Genomic DNA, 19,107 nt, shown 5'->3' with positions numbered 1-19,107 from the left:
GTTCGTCTGGCACATCCTGAGGGGAGAAGGATCGTGACAAGGCATCAGCCCGAGTGTTCTTCTCTCCTGTACGATACTTCAAAAGGAAGTCTAATCTGTTAAAGAACAGGGAACATCTTGCTTGACAATGAATGAGTCTTTGAGCATGTCTGAGTTACTCCAAATTCTTATGATCAGTGTATACTACTATTTGATGTTGTGCGCCTTCCAGCCAAGGACGCCACTCCTCAAAGGCCAGCTTGATTGCGAGTAACTCTTTGTCTCCGATTCCATAATTTTTTTCGGCAGGCAAGAACTGCCTTGAGAAGAAGGAGCAAGGATGGAGCACATTAGATTCACTATACTGGCTTAAAACCGCTCCCAAGACAACTTCTGATGCGTCGACCTCGACGATGAATTGGCAATGTGGGTCAGGGTGGCGGAGGAACGGCTTCTTTTGAAAAGCCTCTTTGAGCGTCAGAAAGGCTGATATGGCTTCTGGAGACCAGTTGGCAGGATTGGCTCCCTTTTTGGTCATAGCAGTTAGAGGGACTGTCGATGATGAGTAGTTTTTGATAAAGGAACAATAGTAATTGGTGAAGCCCAAGAAGTGGTGCAGTGCTTTCAGGCCTGTAGGTTGGGGCCAATCCCAGATACTTTCTAATTTCTTGGGGTCCATCTGAAACCCATTCTTAGAAACAATTTGACCCAGGAAGGGTACAGACTCCTTGTGGAATTCGCACTTTTCAAGCATTGCGTATAGGTGGTACTCACGCAGGCATCTTAAAACTTTCTTGAGATCCTCTTGATGAGTTTGCAGATCTTGAGAGAAGATCAGTATATCATCAAGATATACTACTATGCATTGATATAGTAAGTCCCATAGAATGTCATTCATCATATTTTGAAAGACTGCAGGTGCGTTACTCAAACCGAAGGGCATGACGAGATATTCGAAGTGTCTATCGAGGGTGTTAAAAACTGTCTTCCATTCATCTCCTTCGCAAATACGCACCAAGTTGTAAGCTCCTTTAAGGTCCAGTTTGGAGAATATCTTGGCTCCTTGGAGCCTGTCAAACAGTTCAGAAATTAAGGACAGGGGATACCTGTCCATGAATGTAATCTCATTCAGACCCCTGTAGTCGATGCAGGGGCGTAAGGTGCCATCTATCTTCCCTACAAAAAAGAAGCCTGCACCAGCAGGAGATTTGGAAGGTCATAAGAACATGCCATACTGGGTCAGACCAAGGGTCCATCAAGCCCAGCATCCTGTTTCCAACAGTGGCCAATCCAGGCCATAAGAACCTGGCAAGTACCCAAAAACTAAATCTATTCCATGTTACCGTTGCTAGTAATAGCGTTGGTTATTATCTAAGTCAACTTAATTAATAACAGGTAATGGACTTCTCCTCCAAGAACTTATCCAATCCTTTTTTAAACACAGCTATACTAACTGCACTAACCACATCCTCTGGCGGCAAATTACAGAGTTTAATTGTGCATTGAGTGAAAAAGAACTTTCTCCGATTAGTTTTAAATGTGCCACATGCTAACTTCATGGAGTGCCCCCTAGTCTTTCCATTATCCCTTTTGAAGGTTCTCTTGTATGTAGGCAGACATGGCCTTAGTCTCTGCTACAGAAAGAGGGTAAACTCTTCCTTTGGGAGGTTCCGAATTGGGTTTCAGGTTTATAGCGCAGTCAAATACTCTGTGTGGTGGAAGTACATCTGCTACTTGTTTTGAGAAAACATCCTGGAAAGAGGCGTATTGTGGGGGTAAGCCAGGTAACAGTGGTGTAATGGGCATGCAAATGAGCGGTGAAACTTCCGCGAGGCACCGACCATGACAGTCAGACCCCACCGGGACAATTCCAACGTGGCCAATTAAATTGTGACATATGATCTTGTAGCCAAGGCAGTCCAAATACCACCGGGTGCATGGCCTTTTCCAATAAGAGAAATGAGATGGATTCAGAGTGTAGAGCTCTGGTGTGCAGGCAACGGCCTGGGTACTCGTTGAAACTTCTCCAGGAAGTGGTTCCCCATGGATAGAAGACAATAGCAATGGTTTAGCTATTGGTGTGGTAGGAATACGTAGAAATTCTACTAAGCATTTCAAGATAAAATTACCTCCGGCTCCAGAGTCAATGAGAGTGAGAGTCTGAAATTCAACACCTCTGCAGAGCAGAGAGACTAGTAAGGATAATGGAGGAGTAGGGGAGGTGAGGCCTAGGAGAAGTCCTCCTGCAGATCTTAGGCCTGTCAGTTTCCCAGACAGATGGGACAGGTTTGCATGGCATGACCTGATTGGCCACTGTTGCGTCCATCAGTCTCAGACGGCTTCGACCTCTGTGCCTCACCTTTCTTCCTGCTCTCTCCTCTAGCCTTGGGAAGATGGCTACCGCTGTGTCTTCATGCCACTCTCTCTGGTGTCCCTGGAACGGCAATGGCAAGGCTATCCTCCATGTTTCTCCTGAGGGACTCCTAGGGTGCGCGCGCCCGCCACCCACGTCTTTATCCACGTCATGGCGTGAACCTCAGGGGCAACCCCCTCGAGTGATGTCACGCCATCCGGGTATTTAGCCTGCCCTTCATTTGCTAACAACTCGAGTTAGCAAGGATTGGAATGCCTCCGGTCTAAGCTACTCTGCCACTTCCATGCTGCCGCTGGAAGCTCTCTCTGCCCTTCGGGGTTATTCATCTAACCTGGGTACCCGCTCCTCGGGGGCCCTTTGCTTTCTTTCAGGTTCCTATCTGGGATACCAGGTACTCGCTCCTCGAGGGCCTGCTCTCCCTGCCTTGGTGCCTGCAATCCAACTACTTCTGCCTGCCAGGATCTCCATCTATACCGTTACCAACTTACAGGCCGGTACAGAAAAACGCATGGGAGAGCCAGCGAGCGCCCGCTCTCCCAGTGCACACACAGGCCACTCTCCTGGGCGTGCGATTCAGGAGTGTGGCCTATGCAAATTAGGGCCCGAGGTAAAAGGAGCGGCGGCTGTCAGTGGGATTGACAGCCAATGCTCAATTTTTCTGGCGTCGGTTCTCAAACCCGCTGACAGCCACGGGTTCGGAAAACGGACGCCGGCATAATTGAGCATCCGTCTTCCAACCCGCGAGCCACGGGCCGACTTTTAATTTAATTTTTTTTTAATTTTTACTTTTTTTTAACTTTTGGGGCCTCTGACTTAATATCGCTATGTTTTAAGTCGAAGGGTGTACAGAAAAGCAGTTTTTTCTCCTTTTCTGTACACTTCCTCAGTGCCAGCCGAAATTAACGCCAGCCTTTGGGCAGGCATTAATTTCTGAAAGTAAAATGTGTGGCTTGGCTGCACATTTTACTTTCTGTAATGTGTGAGAATAACTAATAGGGCCATCAACATGTATTAGTTTCGGGGGGGTTGGCCGCGCATTTTCGACGTGCTATTAATTGTGCAGGAAGAAATGGCACTGAAGTCCAGCAAGGTGCCAATACGCTCAGTCTCAGATGTAGAAGTCTCACCCGGATGTACAAGGTTGGTAGTGTTCTGCAGAGCGAGATAAGCCGAACCTGGTGGGTGGAAATGGAGAGCTGGAACATAGAAGTACTCACTGAAGAGTAGTGCAGGAATCCTCCAGGTAGATGATGAAGGTGGGACACGAGGTCCATGGTGCAGGATACTCTGAGCTGGTAAGGCCCTCGAGGAGCAAGGGCCTTACCAGCAGATAATCCTGCTGGTAAGGCCCTGCAGATAATCCTGAAAAAAGAAGAGAGGCCCTCGAGGAGCGGTTGTCTGTGTTAGTAGTAGAAACCCCGAAGGGTAGTTGGAAGCGAGAGGCCCCCGAGGAGCGGGTGCCCAGAGCTTCTTCAGGAGCGAGATACCCCGGAAGGTAGCGAGGAATCTAAGCGTGCAGCTTAGAAGTGGTCATAGTAGCTAAAGCGAAGTCCTTGCTAACTCGTTCGTTAGGAGCGGAGCGGAGGCTTAAATACCCGGAGGTACTGACGACATGCAGTGGGGACGCCCCCGAGGTTCCCGCATGACGTGTAGATAAGCATAGGCAGCGTGCGCGCACGCCCTAGGAGGCCATGGGAAGGAGCATGGCAGACGGGGATGCCCATGCTGAGCTGGAGATGCCGAGGGTTTTGGCACTCGGCACCGGAGGCAGCCATCTTACCCATGGAGGAGGAGAAGGGCAAAAAAGAGGTGAGACAGAGTGGTCACAGCCATCTACGACTGACGGATGCAACAATATCAGTCTCCCACCTGACCAATCTCTCTCTCACACGCACACCAGTCATCTACCTGACCAGTCTGTCTCTCTCTCACTCATCCCAGTCACCTCCCTAACCAGTCTCTTTCTCTCTCTTATATGCATACCAGTCACCTCCCTGACCAGTCTCTCTCTCTGTCTTCCATATGCATACCAGTCTCCTCCCTGATCAGTCTGTCCCTCAGTCACATACATGCACTCTCTCTCTTATACACACACACGATCTCTGTTAAACACACTCTCAGTCACAAACATTCTCTCTCTGATACGCTGGCTCACTCTCAATTTCACTCACTCCCCCTCCCAACACAAATGGTTGCTGTAGCAGCTATCTCCTCCAGCCCCCCTGACCCAATTGGACATGGGAAATAATGCTACTATTTCCCAATCCACAACAGCTGCTTTTCTCTGGGCTTGCACTGCTCCTCCGTCTAATGCCATTGAATGCATCATGGCCCTTTCTTCTTCCTGCATGCACCACAGAGCAACACTTTCTCTTCCAGGCCACAGGGGGTGGGAAGAAGAAAAGGCCATGCTGTAATTGCCAACTCCCACTGACATTGGTGCCATTCCCGTTTGGGCTTCAGCATGCTGACAGTGTGGGTGGCAGCAACAGAATTGCAAGGAAGTCTGCAGTCTCTAGCTGGGATGAATGGAGGGGAAGAGAAAAGCAGCCTGGCCAGTGGGAGTGCGTGACACACCTGCTGGTGGTTGATGATACACTAGTTGGTCGAACATACCAGTTTAGAATCGCTGCCTTAGACTCAGTTCTGAAAGTGTAAGCAGAGGCTCTCCTTCACCCTTTCCTCAGGTCAGAAGATTCTTCTAGGCTGTAAATGAGAATAACAGGGATCTTCTAGCATTTATAACTTTGGCTACAGCCTTCAATGGCATGAAAGAGGACCATTAGTGGACGAATTAGACTTTGGATCCTCTGTGATTCTAGTTTATGGAGGAGGCAATATTTCCCTTTGAGGGATCAATTCCTTTAACCTTGTTCTTCTGAAATTGGAGATTGGGATTAAGGCATATCTTGCAAATCTTGCAGAGGGCAGAGACTGGCTGTGGCTTGCTGAAAGGGACAGTCATGAAAGCTGTCTCATTACTCTCTTGGATGGATTACTTTCTTCTAGGGAGTCAAGAACCACAAGTATGCTGTGGAATTCAACTTGGAATCAGAGTTTAGTTTTGAAGGGGTCTGGCCTCCCTTCCTCTCAAGCCTAGTGGGCATCTCTTTGAGTCTTGCTGTTGAAATCAGTGTCCTTGGTGGCTTTTGGTAACTTCAGTGGAAAAGATATCTCTGAGCCCAATATTATCTCTCTTCTAAGGGTAGTGTTTTACTTTTGTCAGAATCAGGCTTTTTTCCATTATGATGTTGAGAAAGTAGAGTGAAGTAGCCCAGGACATGGAAAGCTTTATTCAAATGTGTCATAGGTCACTTTTGAGATGTTTGTAGGTGACCAGTTTTTTCTTGCATATGCCTTTGATGTGTTCTATTAAAACACAATGGTTTCTAAGGAATTGATTTCAGGAGGAATCAAGGAGATGAGTGCTTTGGCTTGCTCCAGCAAGTTTTCAGGTCCCAGAGGGCTGACAAGCCCACTTGATGAGGTTACTGTTGCGCTGGAGGTGGACCCTTGGCCTGGTGCAGGATTGGTACGGCCCTCTGGTTGGACCCAGAGAGCGCCTGCCACCAGGAGGCGGAGCACGGGAGGAGACAAAGGCTAGCTGGAACTTTGCCAATAACAGTCCGGGGTTTCCGCAGGTTGAGCCCTTGGGTACCCGGACCTCAGAAGGGTCTCCTGGAGAGATAGCGAAGGGGTGTGCCCACCATGAGCAAGGGTGCGCGGCTGATGTAGAGAGGATGGACCATACCCGAATTGGAAGCTCCGGAGACTTCAGGAAGGGGTTCTCCAAGCATGACAGGCAATGCCTGCGGGGTCTAGTCAGGTGAAGGCCGTGGGTGGATTCCCAGCAGGTTGGTCTGGTAGTCACAGTAGGCCAGAAGAGAGTGTCTGAGTGAATCGCAAGGGTCAGAGCCAGAGTATCAGTCGAGAATGGTCAGTCGAAGCAGGGGTCAATACCAAGGTCAGTCCAAGCGTAGTCAAACAAGCAAGGATAAGTTCCAGGCAGGCAGACGAAGAGGATGGTCAGTTCCAGGCAGCAGACAAGAGAATGGTCAGGCAGGCAGTGGTCAGTTCCAGGCAGTAGAAAAGAGAATGGTCAGGCAGGCAGAGGTCAGTACCAGAGATCAGTCTGAAGATGTACTAGCTGAGGATACAGGAACACACGGAGATGCTGGAACAAGGAGACACTGGAACAAGGAAACACTTGGAACAGGATTAGGCAAGCTTACTACATCACAGTGTCGACCCAATTGCCAAGGCGAGGTCCTGGGGGACAGGGCTTCACTTATATACAGGAACTAGATGTCGTCATCAGGCTGTGCCACGGAGCTGGTTCCTGCCCTTGGGCCTTTAAAGGGCCGGGCGGTCTGCGCGTGCACCTAGGGGCAGGGCCGGTGCCAGAGAGGACGCCGCGCCCCAGCGTGGAACAAAGCCCAAAGTGGATGGCCTGGGAGATGCCGCCACAGTGCACTGTGGACAGGCAGTGCTGGCAACAGCAGCGGGAGAGGACGGCCCGGGGCCCGGGACCCGTTAGGGCAGGAGCAAGGTGAGCAGGCCTGGGCGTGGGCCTAGCGCAGACAGAATGCGCAACAGTTACAGGACTTCATGTAGGCAGAATCAGAACCTGTCTTTCCAGATAATAATGCCAGTGCAGTTCCTTTGCCTCTTTTGCATTCTGAGGGCCTCAGTATAGGTGTGCAGGCCAGGAAAGGCTACATCTTATACACAGGAGTCCTGCGAGCTAGTGTGGCTTCCTCTCACCTGGTCTGGGTGGAGCTTTGGTATGTTCCATTTGTTCAGATGGTCTGGCATGAATGGTAAGGAAGGTGAAATTTAAACTTAATTTCCTTTTCTTTAGTCCTGCCAGACCAGTCCAGAACTCACCTGAGGAAGCCATAACAATCATGGGCTCTGTCTGTTAAGTTCAGAAAACTGAAGGTAGTTGGCCTAATCATGACCTTGGTGTAGGGATTATTTAATTTCTGGGTAATGACCATGGAGTATAGTTTCATGGTTGAATCAGGTTTTGGTTGTGGTGGTAATTTGGAAACAAAAACAAACAATTGCCTTTAGTTGTCTTAGCTTTGGCATAGGATACTGAAGAACTGAAGGCAGCACCAGACCCCTATAGGGGGCATAAAGTCAGCTGTGAGGGGTTTTTTCTCTGTCTCCATCTGCTGGCAGGGAGGGCATATCCCACTTGTTTGGACTCGTCTGGCAGGACTAAAAGAGAGGAAATTAACAGGTAAATTTAAATTTCACTATGTTTCTGCCTGTTAGCACTTGTCTTCCCCTTTTTTATTGAAGGCAACCCTTAGCTAGGGAGTCCCAACTGAGCAATAAGTGAAATGTTTGTTGTCATAGAAGTAATAGATATTCTTTGAAGACAGCACACAAGCACACTTACCTTCCCTATGGAAAGAGTTCCCTCCCCACTCTGAGCTTGGCTAAATGGGACATGAAGGCAGTTGTAGGGTTGCTGTTACATGCTGTTACAGTTGTAGGGTTGCTACACATGCTCAGTATTTATTAGAAAGCTCTGGAAGCTTTGTTCCACTCAGTGCCACATGTAATTACATGACCCAGTTATGTGATTGATAAACTGCTGAAAAAAAAAACTGTTAAAGCTATGCAACTTGGCTTTACTATGTCCTTGCATTGCTTGTGGCTGTAATTCAAACTTTCATACACTGAATTCCTATGTTTCCTTGCACTACCTGTGTCTGTAACAGGTGTGGCACCTTCTTGCTGGTGTTAAGAGACTCGTTTTTTTTCCTGTTTTTTCTTCTTCTGTCACCTCCTAGATTATCTCCTCCTACATGCATTACTTCCAGTGCTGTCAGAGCATGGGGAGATTCGAACACTGTAAAAGTTTTGCGATTATGGCCATGCAACTGAGTGCTCATCTCCCTTTTAACAAAGAAAGCATCTTTGTCATTGGTCAGCTATCCTGTGCATTGGCTAATATCAAGCTGTGCTTTGGCCACCTGAAGGAAGCCTCTGAATTTGGTGAGTATCAGTCCACATGCTCTTATCATTTTAGGATCTGCTTGCTGAATAACGCTCCATTTTGTTGGCTTTCAGGATATCATTCTCACCGTCTGGCTGTCTTGCTCAATAAGCCCAGTCTGGAATATGTAGTTCTACCTATTCTATTCAAGGCACTGATCCTGAATAATAGGTAAGATCTCCTGCTTGCACTTTTCACCTCTCTGCGACTTGCAGTCCTTTGGTGCAGTCTTTTAATACAGTGGACACTCGAGTGACAACTGGCTTGACATACGAACAACTTGGGTTACAACCAAAATGTTAGTCTTGAGTTCCAACCTGAATGCCGGCCAAGGCCATGTGTATCCACTTGTGCGTGCGGTTGCTTCTAATTGGGCGTTTTTTCTTGTCAATCGCGTTTTTTTGGGCTTGGTGGGTGGGACTTCTGCTGCTGTTGCCGATGAAGCCTGTCCATCTCAGGCGCACCCAGAGCTGCAAATGTACACAGGAGCACATAGGCAGACCCAGCACAGCATTGCAGCAAGCAACAGCATCACTGGCGACCAAGGAAGTTTCTATGCAACAGCAGAAAGGGAGTGTAGCACTCAGCTGGCTACAGCAAGGTATCAGGAGGGGAGAGATGAGTATGCTGGGAGGGGGAAATGAGTGTTTGGGGGCCAGAGATGTGCTCTGAGGGGGTGGGGAGGGAGTAATCCTCCCCCTCCTCCCTTCCTGCAAGCCAAGATGTCAACTTGAATGGTGAATACAGTATGAAATTATTGTTTCTGGTAGTCTAGGCACATTTTATAACTTTTTGGTGAGTACACTAGGAAAATTATAGGTGTTTCTGGTAATTACGCACATTATACAACCCTTTTTTATTATGAAAATGTTAGGTAAGGGGTGTTTTGGGAGGTTTGAAACGCATTATGGGAATTTCCATTATTTCTTATGGAAAAAATAGTCTTGACTTACAACCAACTTGAGTTGCAACCAGCCCTCTAGAACGAATTGAGTTCGTAAGTCAAGGGTCCACTGTATTTGTACCACTTATTCATCATACAGCAACAAGACCTGATAGAAATTTGGAGTTTGTGAGAATGAGAGAAGCAATTTTGATATGGGAATGTTTATTTGGCTTTTGTTAAAGCTTTTGACATGGTACCTCATGATTTTTAGATAACTCAAAATGGGGGTTAGGGTTAACATTTGTGAGTGGTTAAGGAACTCTTTAAAGCAGCGCTTCTCAACCGGTGTGTCGCAACACACCAGTGTGTCGCCAAGCACCGGCAGGTGTGTCGCGTGCTCCCGGTCTCTCCCGCTGCTCTTCCTTCCCTGCTGCCGATGCCACCAGGCTATCAGTACGTTCAAGCCCAGTGGGAATGGCAGCGGTGGTAGAAGAAGCAGTGGCACCCGCGGCTGGCCTTTTCTTCTTCCCATCCCCCCCCCCCCCCGTGACCCGGAACAGGAAGTGATACATGGTGCACAGGAAGGAGAAAGAGCCGTGCCGCATGGAAATATAGCAGCGGTGGCAGCAGCAGCAGCCCCTGAGCAATCGAAGCAGCCGGTAATTGGGAAAGGAGACAGCAGCATGAGCCTCACGCGGCCGATGGGATTGTTCTTTCTTGGCCTGCAGGGGCTGGAGGAGGAGGCTGCTGCAGCTACCATTTGTGTTCGGGCGGGGGGGGGGGGGGAAGAGGAAGTGAGTGAGAGAAAGAGAGAGAAGCAGCCAGCCAGCCTATGTGTGTGATTGAGAGAAACTGGTCAGAGAGCTGATGTGTGTGTATATGTGAGAGACAATGAAAGTGACTGCTCAGGGAGATGATTGATGTGTATGTGAGAGTGTGAGACATTAGGGAGGTGACTGATGTGTGTGTGTGAGAGAGAGAGAGAGAGAAAGAAAAAGCATGGAAGTGAGAAATCTGGGTATGTGAGAAAACATGGGCGTAAGAAGCCTGGTGTTGTGGGGGGAAGAGGGGTGTGTGAAAGAAAGCATGGGAGTGAGAAGCCTGATTATGTGAGAGAGAGCATGGGAGTGGGAAGCCTGTGTGTGTGTGCATGCATGAGAGAGAGAGACTGGTTGGTAAGGTGACGGTGTGTGTGAGAGAAAGAAACTGGTGTGTGTGAATGTGAGAGAGAGAATGTGATTCAGGGAATGAGAAGCCTATGCACGTGGAGAGCGAGCATGGAAATGAGAGAGACTGGTGTGTGTGTAACAGAGAGAAAGTGATTATGGGAATGAGAAGCCTGTGCATGTGAAGAGAGTGAGCATGGGAGTGAGAAACCTGGGTGTGTGTGAGACACAGCATGGGAGGGAGAAGCCTGTGTATCTGAAAGAGAACATAGGAGTGGGAAGCCTGTGTGTGTGTGTGTGTATGCATGAGAGAGGTCAGGTGACTGGTGTGTGTGCGTGTGTGAGAGAAAGATAGTGATTATAGGAATTAGAAGCCTGTGCATGTGGAAAGAACAAGCATGGGAGTGAAAGACTGGTAAGTGTGTGTGTGTGTGTGTGTGTATGTGTGTGAGACAGAGAAAGTGATTATGAGAGTGAGAAGCCCATATATGTAAGTAGAACACGGGAGTGGGAAGCCTGTGTGTGTGTATGGCATGAGAGAAACTGTTCAGGAAGGTGACTGGTGTGTGTGTGTGTCAAGGACTGGGAGATGATTGGTGTGTGAGAGACAGAAACTGGTCATGGGGGCATGACTGGTATGGTGTGTGTATGAGAGACATGGGCACTAAGGAAGAGGACCATGAGTATAGAGCTTAGCTTCTACTGCTGCTTCTGGTGTGTGCCACGGCCTGCATGGAAGGGGGGAGTAGGAGAGCTGCTGGAGGGGTAAATAAAAGTGGCTTTTAAGTTTATTTTTCTTGATTGACTGCCATTTTAATTATTTAATATTATGTGATGTCTGCGTTTTTGAAATATTTTATTGGTGTTTGGAGAATGTTTAATAGTTTTTATGAGTTAAGAACATAAGAAAATGCCATACTGGGTCAGACCAAGGGTCCATCAAGCCCAGCATCCTGTTTCCAACAGTGGCCAATCCAGGCCATAAGAACCTGGCAAGTACCCAAAAACTAAGTCTATTCCATGTTACCATTGCTAATGGCAGTGGCTATTCTCTAAGTGAACTTAATTGTTGGATGTTATTTTGTTCATAGCTGTTTTGAAACATTTATTATCCCAGGACAAGCAGGATGCTAGTCCTCACATATGGGTGACGTCATCCACGGAGCCCTTAAGCGGGAAAACTTCTGGCAAGTTTCTAGAAGTTTTAAACTGGCTGCCTGAGGCTACTGAGCATGCTCGGCATGCCATGATATTTCCTGCCACAGGGGTCTCACTCCAGTCTTCTTTTTTCCGCGCTGCTAGCTGCATCGCGGTTTCCAGGAGCCTGTGAGTTACCTCACAACAATCTAAAAAATTTTTCAAACTTCTTCCCTTTACGGGTCTTACTCGGTTTGTCACCAGCTGGTGACAAACATCCTACTTTCTTCACGAAGAAGGAATCCGAAATCATCGACGGATGTCGACCGAAAAAACTTCCGGATTTAAAAAATGTCCGGCCTGCAACCGGACTATGTCCATCACCGACCCGCACGTCGAGTGCGTCCGTTGTTTGGGAGGAGACCACGACATCGCTTCTTGTGCCCAGTGTCAAGAAATGACGGCGAAAGGTAGGAAGCTTCGCCATGAAAAAATGGCTCAGATTTTTCAAATCAGAGCACCGACATCGCCATCGACCTCGACTAGATCTTCCCCGATAGGCGTATCGAAGAAGATACTTCTCAAGAAAAGAGTCCAACAAGGTTCGGGAGATGCTTCCTCGCCAACCCCGTCTGTGGCATCGTCCAGATCCGTTTCTGAGATTCGTACCAAACATAAACACCGGAGACATCACGCGATTCCTCCGTTGCCACCGCCGGAAGAACCGGTGGCTAAACAGCGGAAGTTGTCATCGACCTCGGTAATCCCTGCAGAGGAATCGACACCGTCGACATCCGTGACGGACTTAACAGCCTTGATTAAGAAGCTTGTCGCCGATGCCATGAAAGAAGCCATCCCGGCGGCATCTCCAACACCGGCCCTGGTAGGACCGATGCCGACCTACGGGTCGATGCCGACTCCTCAGTCGATGCCGGCCATCGGGCCGATGCCGATGACTCCATCGATGCCGACTACCGAGTCGATGCCTTCCTCGATATCGATGCCGGCGCCATCGTCCATATCGATGCCAGTGCCGATGCCAACGTCATCGTCCATACCGATGCCAATCTCGGTGCCGATGACTGCTGCAGCTCTATCAATGCCGATGGACGTGCCCAGCTGCTCTTCAACGATGCCTGCTGCTCGATCGATGTCAGCAGCCTCATCGTCGATGCAAATCGCACATCCTTCGATGGAATCGACTAATTTACATTCTTCAATGTCCACAAGTGCTTCCAGACCAATCTCCTCATTGATTCCCATCTCCATGTTCTCCTTTCTCACTACTTCACTTTCTACGGCTGCACAACCAGCTCCACATTATACCTTAGCTCCTTCTGCAGCTTCAAGCCGGGGAAAAAAGGCAGCAGGAAAATCCAAGCATCCAGAGATTCCCTCTGAGAAAAGACTACATGCTATCCTTACCAAAAGATATCATGATCTTTTATCTTCCTTGCCTTCATACCCTGCGGAAGAAAGTGATACCAGTGATGCGGTACCGGACATCCAGGATCCTTTACCAGGACCCTCTGGAGTTGCTCCATCTACAATTCCAAGCCATCCTTCATATCCTCAACCAGCGGATACATGGTCTGATACACAATCGGAGTATTCTTCAGAGGAATTTTTATCAGAAGGTACTCCGCCACAGACCAAGAAGCAATCCCCTCCTGAGGATTTGTCTTTTGCTTCTTTCGTTCAAGAAATGTCGGAATCCATCCCTTTTCAACTTCAGGCAGAGAAGGATGACAGACAGCAAACACTGGAGATTCTACAATTTGTAGATCCCCCAAAACATAACCTAGCAATTCCAGTACATGAAGTACTACTCCAACTTCAACAACGGATTTGGGAGCACCCATGTTCAACACCGGGAGTTAATCGTAGAATTGATTCTACATATTTAGTCCAAGCAGCCCCAGGCTTTGAGAAGCCACAACTACCACACAGTTCATTAGTTGTGGAATCTGCGCAAAAGAAATCAAGAAGGTCCAGAACTCACGCTTCTATCCCTCCTGGGAAAGATAACAGATTCCTAGACCTTATGGGGCGTAAGATTTACCAGGGAGCGATGCTAAATTCGAAAATTGCTGCGTACCAACTGTATATGACGCAGCATCAAAGAAACCTGTGGAAGCAGATTGAGGAATTTCTACCCTCTCTCCCTCAACAGCAGCAGGAGGCAGCACAACAGATTGTGCAGAAAGGTCTGGATGCGGGCAAGCATGAGGTGCGAGCGGCGTATGACGCGTTTGAGACTTCTTCCAGAACGGCAGCTTCAGGCATCAGTGCTCGAAGATGGGCCTGGTTGAAGGCGTCGGACCTACGTCCAGAGGTCCAGGATAAACTAGTGGACTTGCCTTGCCTGGGCGACAACTTGTTCGGAACAAAAGTACAAGATGCCGTAACGCAGCTTAGAGAGCACTCTGAAACATTAAAGCAGCTCTCTACGTTGTCCCATGACACTCCTACTCACCCTGCCCGCAGGCCGCCACGGCGAGACACCAGACGACCTTTCTTTAGGCCGAGAAGGTATTACCCCCAGACCTCAAGACCACGCTCTACAAGGCCTCCACAGCGCCCTCAGCAGAGACAGCAGAGAGCTGCAAGGCCACAGCCTCCGCCCCAAACTGCTTCCACCTCTGGCTTTTGAAAGCAGTCCCGGAGAACAGAGCCAACCAAACCCCTTTCCAGATTTACCAGTAGGGGGAAGGATTTCCCACTTTTACAACGATTGGGAAAATATCACCACAGATCAATGGGTCTTATCCATAGTTCATCAGGGTTACCACCTAGACTTCACAGCTCCCCCGCAGGAGTTTCCACCACAAAACTCCTATCTCGAACACATCCCTCAATTACAAATGGAATTATCTACTCTTCTGAAAGCAAGAGCTGTGGAACACGTACCACACTCACAGAAGGGAAGAGGATTCTATTCCCGGTATTTCCTCATTCCAAAGAAAACCGGAGGACTTCATCCCATTCTAGATCTCAGAAATCTCAACAAATTTCTAAGAAAAGAAAAATTCAGAATGGTATCCTTAGGCACCATTCTTCCTCTCATACAAAAGGGGGATTGGCTTTGTTCTCTGGATCTCCAAGACGCTTATACTCACATACCTATTTTCCCACCTCATCGCAAGTACCTAAGATTCAAGGTGGGACACCAGCATTTCCAATACAGAGTCCTACCATTCGGCCTAGCCTCAGCTCCCAGAGTATTCACAAAATGCCTAGCAGTAATAGCAGGACATTTGCACAAACAGGGTGTTCATGTCTTCCCTTATCTAGACGATTGGCTAATAAAAAGTCAATCTCAACAAGGGGCGCTTACTTCTCTACATTACACAATAAAGGTACTGCACAAACTGGGATTTCTCATCAATTATCAAAAATCCCACCTGCAACCATCTCATCTACTCCAATACATAGGAGCAGAATTAGACACAAACCTCGCACAAGCTTTTCTTCCAGAAGACCGTGCACAAACACTGTCCCAGTTGGCGTACTCCATGTCCACACAACCGCAAGTGACAGCTCATCAGTTTCTAATCTTACTAGGCCACATGGCATCAACGGTTCATGTCACTCCGATGGCACGACTTGCCATGCGACTTACCCAATGGACTCTTCGGTCGCAATGGATCCAAGCCATTCAACCACTTCATTCTCCCATCCAAGTAACCCACCAACTTCGCTCATCGCTAAACTGGTGGACAATCAAGGACAATTTACGCAAGGGCCTGCCGTTCCAAAAGCCGATCCCTCAGATAACGTTAACTACAGATGCATCCACCTTGGGATGGGGAGCTCATGTAAACTCTCTTCAAACTCAAGGAACTTGGACAAAACTCGAAGCCACATATCAAATCAATTTTCTGGAACTTCGAGCTATACGTTATGCGCTGCATGCGTTCAAGGACTGCCTTTCACACAAGACTGTGTTAATCCAAACAGACAATACGGTTGCCATGTGGTACATCAACAAACAGGGAGGTACGGGCTCGTATCTCCTTTGTCAAGAAGCTGCGCAAATTTGGGACTGGGCCTTGAATCACTCAATATTGCTACAGGCCACTTATCTAGCAGGAATTCAAAATGTGCTAGCAGACCGACTCAGTCGGCAATTCCAACCACACGAGTGGTCTCTGAATCCCTCGATAGCGACCAAGATATTCCAACGTTGGGGACAGCCAACAACAGACCTCTTTGCGTCGCACCTGAACCACAAGGTGACCAACTTCTGTTCCCTGCACAAACAGAAGCACCAACCAGCCGAGGACGCCTTTGCTCGCCCTTGGAACTCAGGCCTACTCTATGCATATCCTCCCATACCGCTTATCACCAAGACACTGGTGAAGCTACAACAGGACAAGGGGACCATGATACTCATAGCCCCATATTGGCCTCGACAGGTATGGTTTCCCACGCTGCTAGACCTTTCAGTCAGGGATCCAATACGTCTGGGAATAGCTCCCAATCTCATTACTCAGGATCAGGGTCGGTTGCGCCATCCCAACCTTCAGTCCCTATCCCTGACAGCATGGATGTTGAAAGCTTAATCTTACAACCACTCCATCTTTCAACAAATGTTTCCCAAGTGCTTATAGCTTCCCGCAAACCTTCCACGAGAAAAAATTACTCTTTCAAATGGAAACGGTTCACATTCTGGTGCAAGCAAAATCATACAGATCCTTTTACTTGCCCCACATCTACTCTTCTAGATTATTTGTACCATCTTTCAAACTCTGGTCTTCAGACATCGTCAATCAGAGTACATTTGAGTGCAATCTCCGCTTACCATAACAAGATAGGAGATGCACCTATATCCACACAACCTCTCGTCAGTAGATTCATGAGAGGTCTAACACATCTTAATCCACCAATTCGGCCTCCAGCTACACAATGGGACCTGAATCTGGTTTTAACAGGACTAATGCGTTCTCCTTTCGAACCCATTGATTCCTGTGATCTTAAATTTCTCACATGGAAGACTATTTTCCTCATAGCCATCACATCAGCTAGAAGGGTTAGTGAGTTACAAGCACTTGTCACATATGAACCTTATACAAAGTTTCTCCATGACAGAGTGGTTCTCCGAACGCATCCGAAATTCCTTCCTAAGGTAGTTACGGAATTCCATTTAAATCAAACAATAGTCTTACCCACATTCTTTCCAAAGCCTCACTCTCACCAGGGGGAAAGAGCTTTGCACACTTTGGACTGCAAACGTGCGTTGTCCTATTACTTGAATCGTACTACGTCCCTCAGAACATCCAATCAGCTTTTTGTCTCTTATGACCCAAATAAGCCTGGTAGAGCAGTGGGAAAACATACTTTATCCAATTGGTTAGCAGACTGCATACAATTTTGCTATGCAAAAGCAGGCCTTCCTCTCCAAGGGCGAGTAAAGGCACACTCAGTAAGAGCAATGTCAACCTCGGTAGCACACTTTCGTTCAGTGCCAATCATTGACATTTGTAAAGCAGCAACATGGAGTTCTCTTCACACTTTTGCAGCTCATTACTGTTTGGACAAGGAAGGACGACAAGATTCAGCCTATGGACAATCTGTCTTAAAGAACTTGTTTCCAGCTTAATCCCAACTCCTTCTACATCCACTCTGCTGTGATCTTCGGCTGACTCATTTTCTTCAACAAAGCATCACTGCTACCTGACTCAGCCTCTAGCTTGCTAATCACCCATATGTGAGGACTAGCATCCTGCTTGTCCTGGGATAAAGCAAAATTGCTTACCTTGTAATAGGTGTTATCCCAGGACAGCAGGATGTAGTCCTCACGGAACCCGCCCGCCACCCCGCGGAGTTGGGCCTCAGACTTTATTATTTTATTTTGCTTACGCTTATTGCTACCTACAAGACTGGAGTGAGACCCCTGTGGCAGGAAATATCATGGCATGCCGAGCATGCTCAGTAGCCTCAGGCAGCCAGTTTAAAACTTCTAGAAACTTGCCAGAAGTTTTCCCGCTTAAGGGCTCCGTGGATGACGTCACCCATATGTGAGGACTACATCCTGCTGTCCTGGGATAACACCTATTACAAGGTAAGCAATTTTGCTTTCTGCTTATTAGTATAGTTTTACAATTATTTCTGTGTGGGGATCTATAGCTGCTTGCTAGTTCTGTTTTCCTAATAGGAGGTGTATTGGTTTTTAGGGCCTGATTTAATATTTGTAATGTTGCCTTTTCATAGAAAGGGTTGCTCCTGTTTGAGTGTATTCCATAATACAGGTGTAACTGTGTGCGGATTAGTTTATGTGCATTACTACAGATCCTGGGAGTATGTTAGGTCGGTTCTGTGTCTGTTACCGAGATGAGATATTTTACTAGCATGTAAGCATTTGTATCAATCTTATTTGTTGTGTTTTCTCAAGAGGACATGCATTGGTGGTAAACTGCTGTCTTTTCATAAGAAGGGCTATTGAGCCTGGAAGTAGAAGGAGTTTGAGTTGCTGTTACTGAGATGACACCAGAACCAGAATACCTTTTTTGTAGGGTGAGTTGTATGGGGAATGTCATAATTCTGCTTTACATCCATTATTGTGGGTCAGGGGGGTTCCCGTGGATGCAAACTGTACTTTTACATCTAACCCCGTGACGATCATGGGTCAGTGTGTCATGCATGTGAGAACCATCCGTCAGGTGTGTCCCGACAGAAAAAAGGTTGAGAACCACTGCTTTAAAGGGTAGGTTTCAGTGGGATAAATATTAATATCAAATAATCCATGTAGAATGAAGTAATGGAATCTGCCAGCTGATATGTGAGGGCATACCATGGCTGTGGAGTATCTGCTAACAGTTTTCTGATGTTAAATTATTTGATAGGACTTTTTTCCCCCAGGTACAGCGAGAGCATGACAGTGATGCATGGGTTGAAAAAGTTCACAGACAACAATGAGATGATTCTTGCCACTGGCTGGTACTATACACTCTGCTTAGATATTCTACTGCAGTGTGGTAAGCTGAAATAAGTTAACTGGGAATCCACAAGGGTGTATGATAGGATGACTGTTATTTAGGAGTGTGCATGGGAAAACGGTTTTAAATTTCATTTTATATTTATTTTTTAATGTAGTTTTGATTAAATTTGTCATTTTAACCTGTGCTAATTTATTTTAGTTTGTCCTAAAACCATTTAGCACTTGCTAAAACAGAAAAAAAAAACAATTTTTATTTTAGATGGAAGATGACACAAAATGAAACAACAAATGTTATTTTCCTGTAATTTTAAAATGGCAACACGTATCTACCGTTATTTAACCCTCTTTAGATGGATGGCCTGAATGCAGGGGCATACTGTTGTCCCCAGAGACCATCTTTATTCCCAACTCTAATCTCATACCAACTGTCTGTTTGCCCTGGGGTGTGAAATAGTTAAAATTTATTAGAAGAATCCCTTGAATAGAAAATACAAGTGAACAATATTGGTGTTTTAAAGTTGCAATTAGATGAGGCCCAAGGAAGCAGCGCTGTGTCATCTGGGATTTGTATGTTACAGATAACAGGAGGCAAATTGTATTTTCCCGTCGATA

At 47.2% G+C, this 19,107-nt stretch overlaps 1 protein-coding gene across 1 annotated transcript in view; it reads left to right on the top strand.

The window, feature by feature from the left end:
• The window catches only part of LOC115079136 (adenylate cyclase type 10-like), a 621,147-nt gene that overhangs the window by 523,263 nt on the left and 78,777 nt on the right, over positions 1-19,107 (top strand). Inside the window, exons 30-32 of the mRNA XM_029582255.1 lie at positions 8,161-8,365; positions 8,441-8,537; positions 18,417-18,532. Of these exons, the coding sequence (XP_029438115.1) occupies positions 8,161-8,365; positions 8,441-8,537; positions 18,417-18,532 (418 nt within the window). The remainder of the gene's footprint in view (positions 1-8,160; positions 8,366-8,440; positions 8,538-18,416; positions 18,533-19,107) is intronic.

This window comes from Rhinatrema bivittatum, chromosome 17 (assembly GCF_901001135.1).
Source record: "Rhinatrema bivittatum chromosome 17, aRhiBiv1.1, whole genome shotgun sequence".
NCBI classification, from domain to species: domain Eukaryota; kingdom Metazoa; phylum Chordata; class Amphibia; order Gymnophiona; family Rhinatrematidae; genus Rhinatrema; species Rhinatrema bivittatum.
The sequence above is the reverse complement of the archived record's forward strand: the minus strand, read 5'-3'. Positions and strand labels throughout refer to the sequence as shown.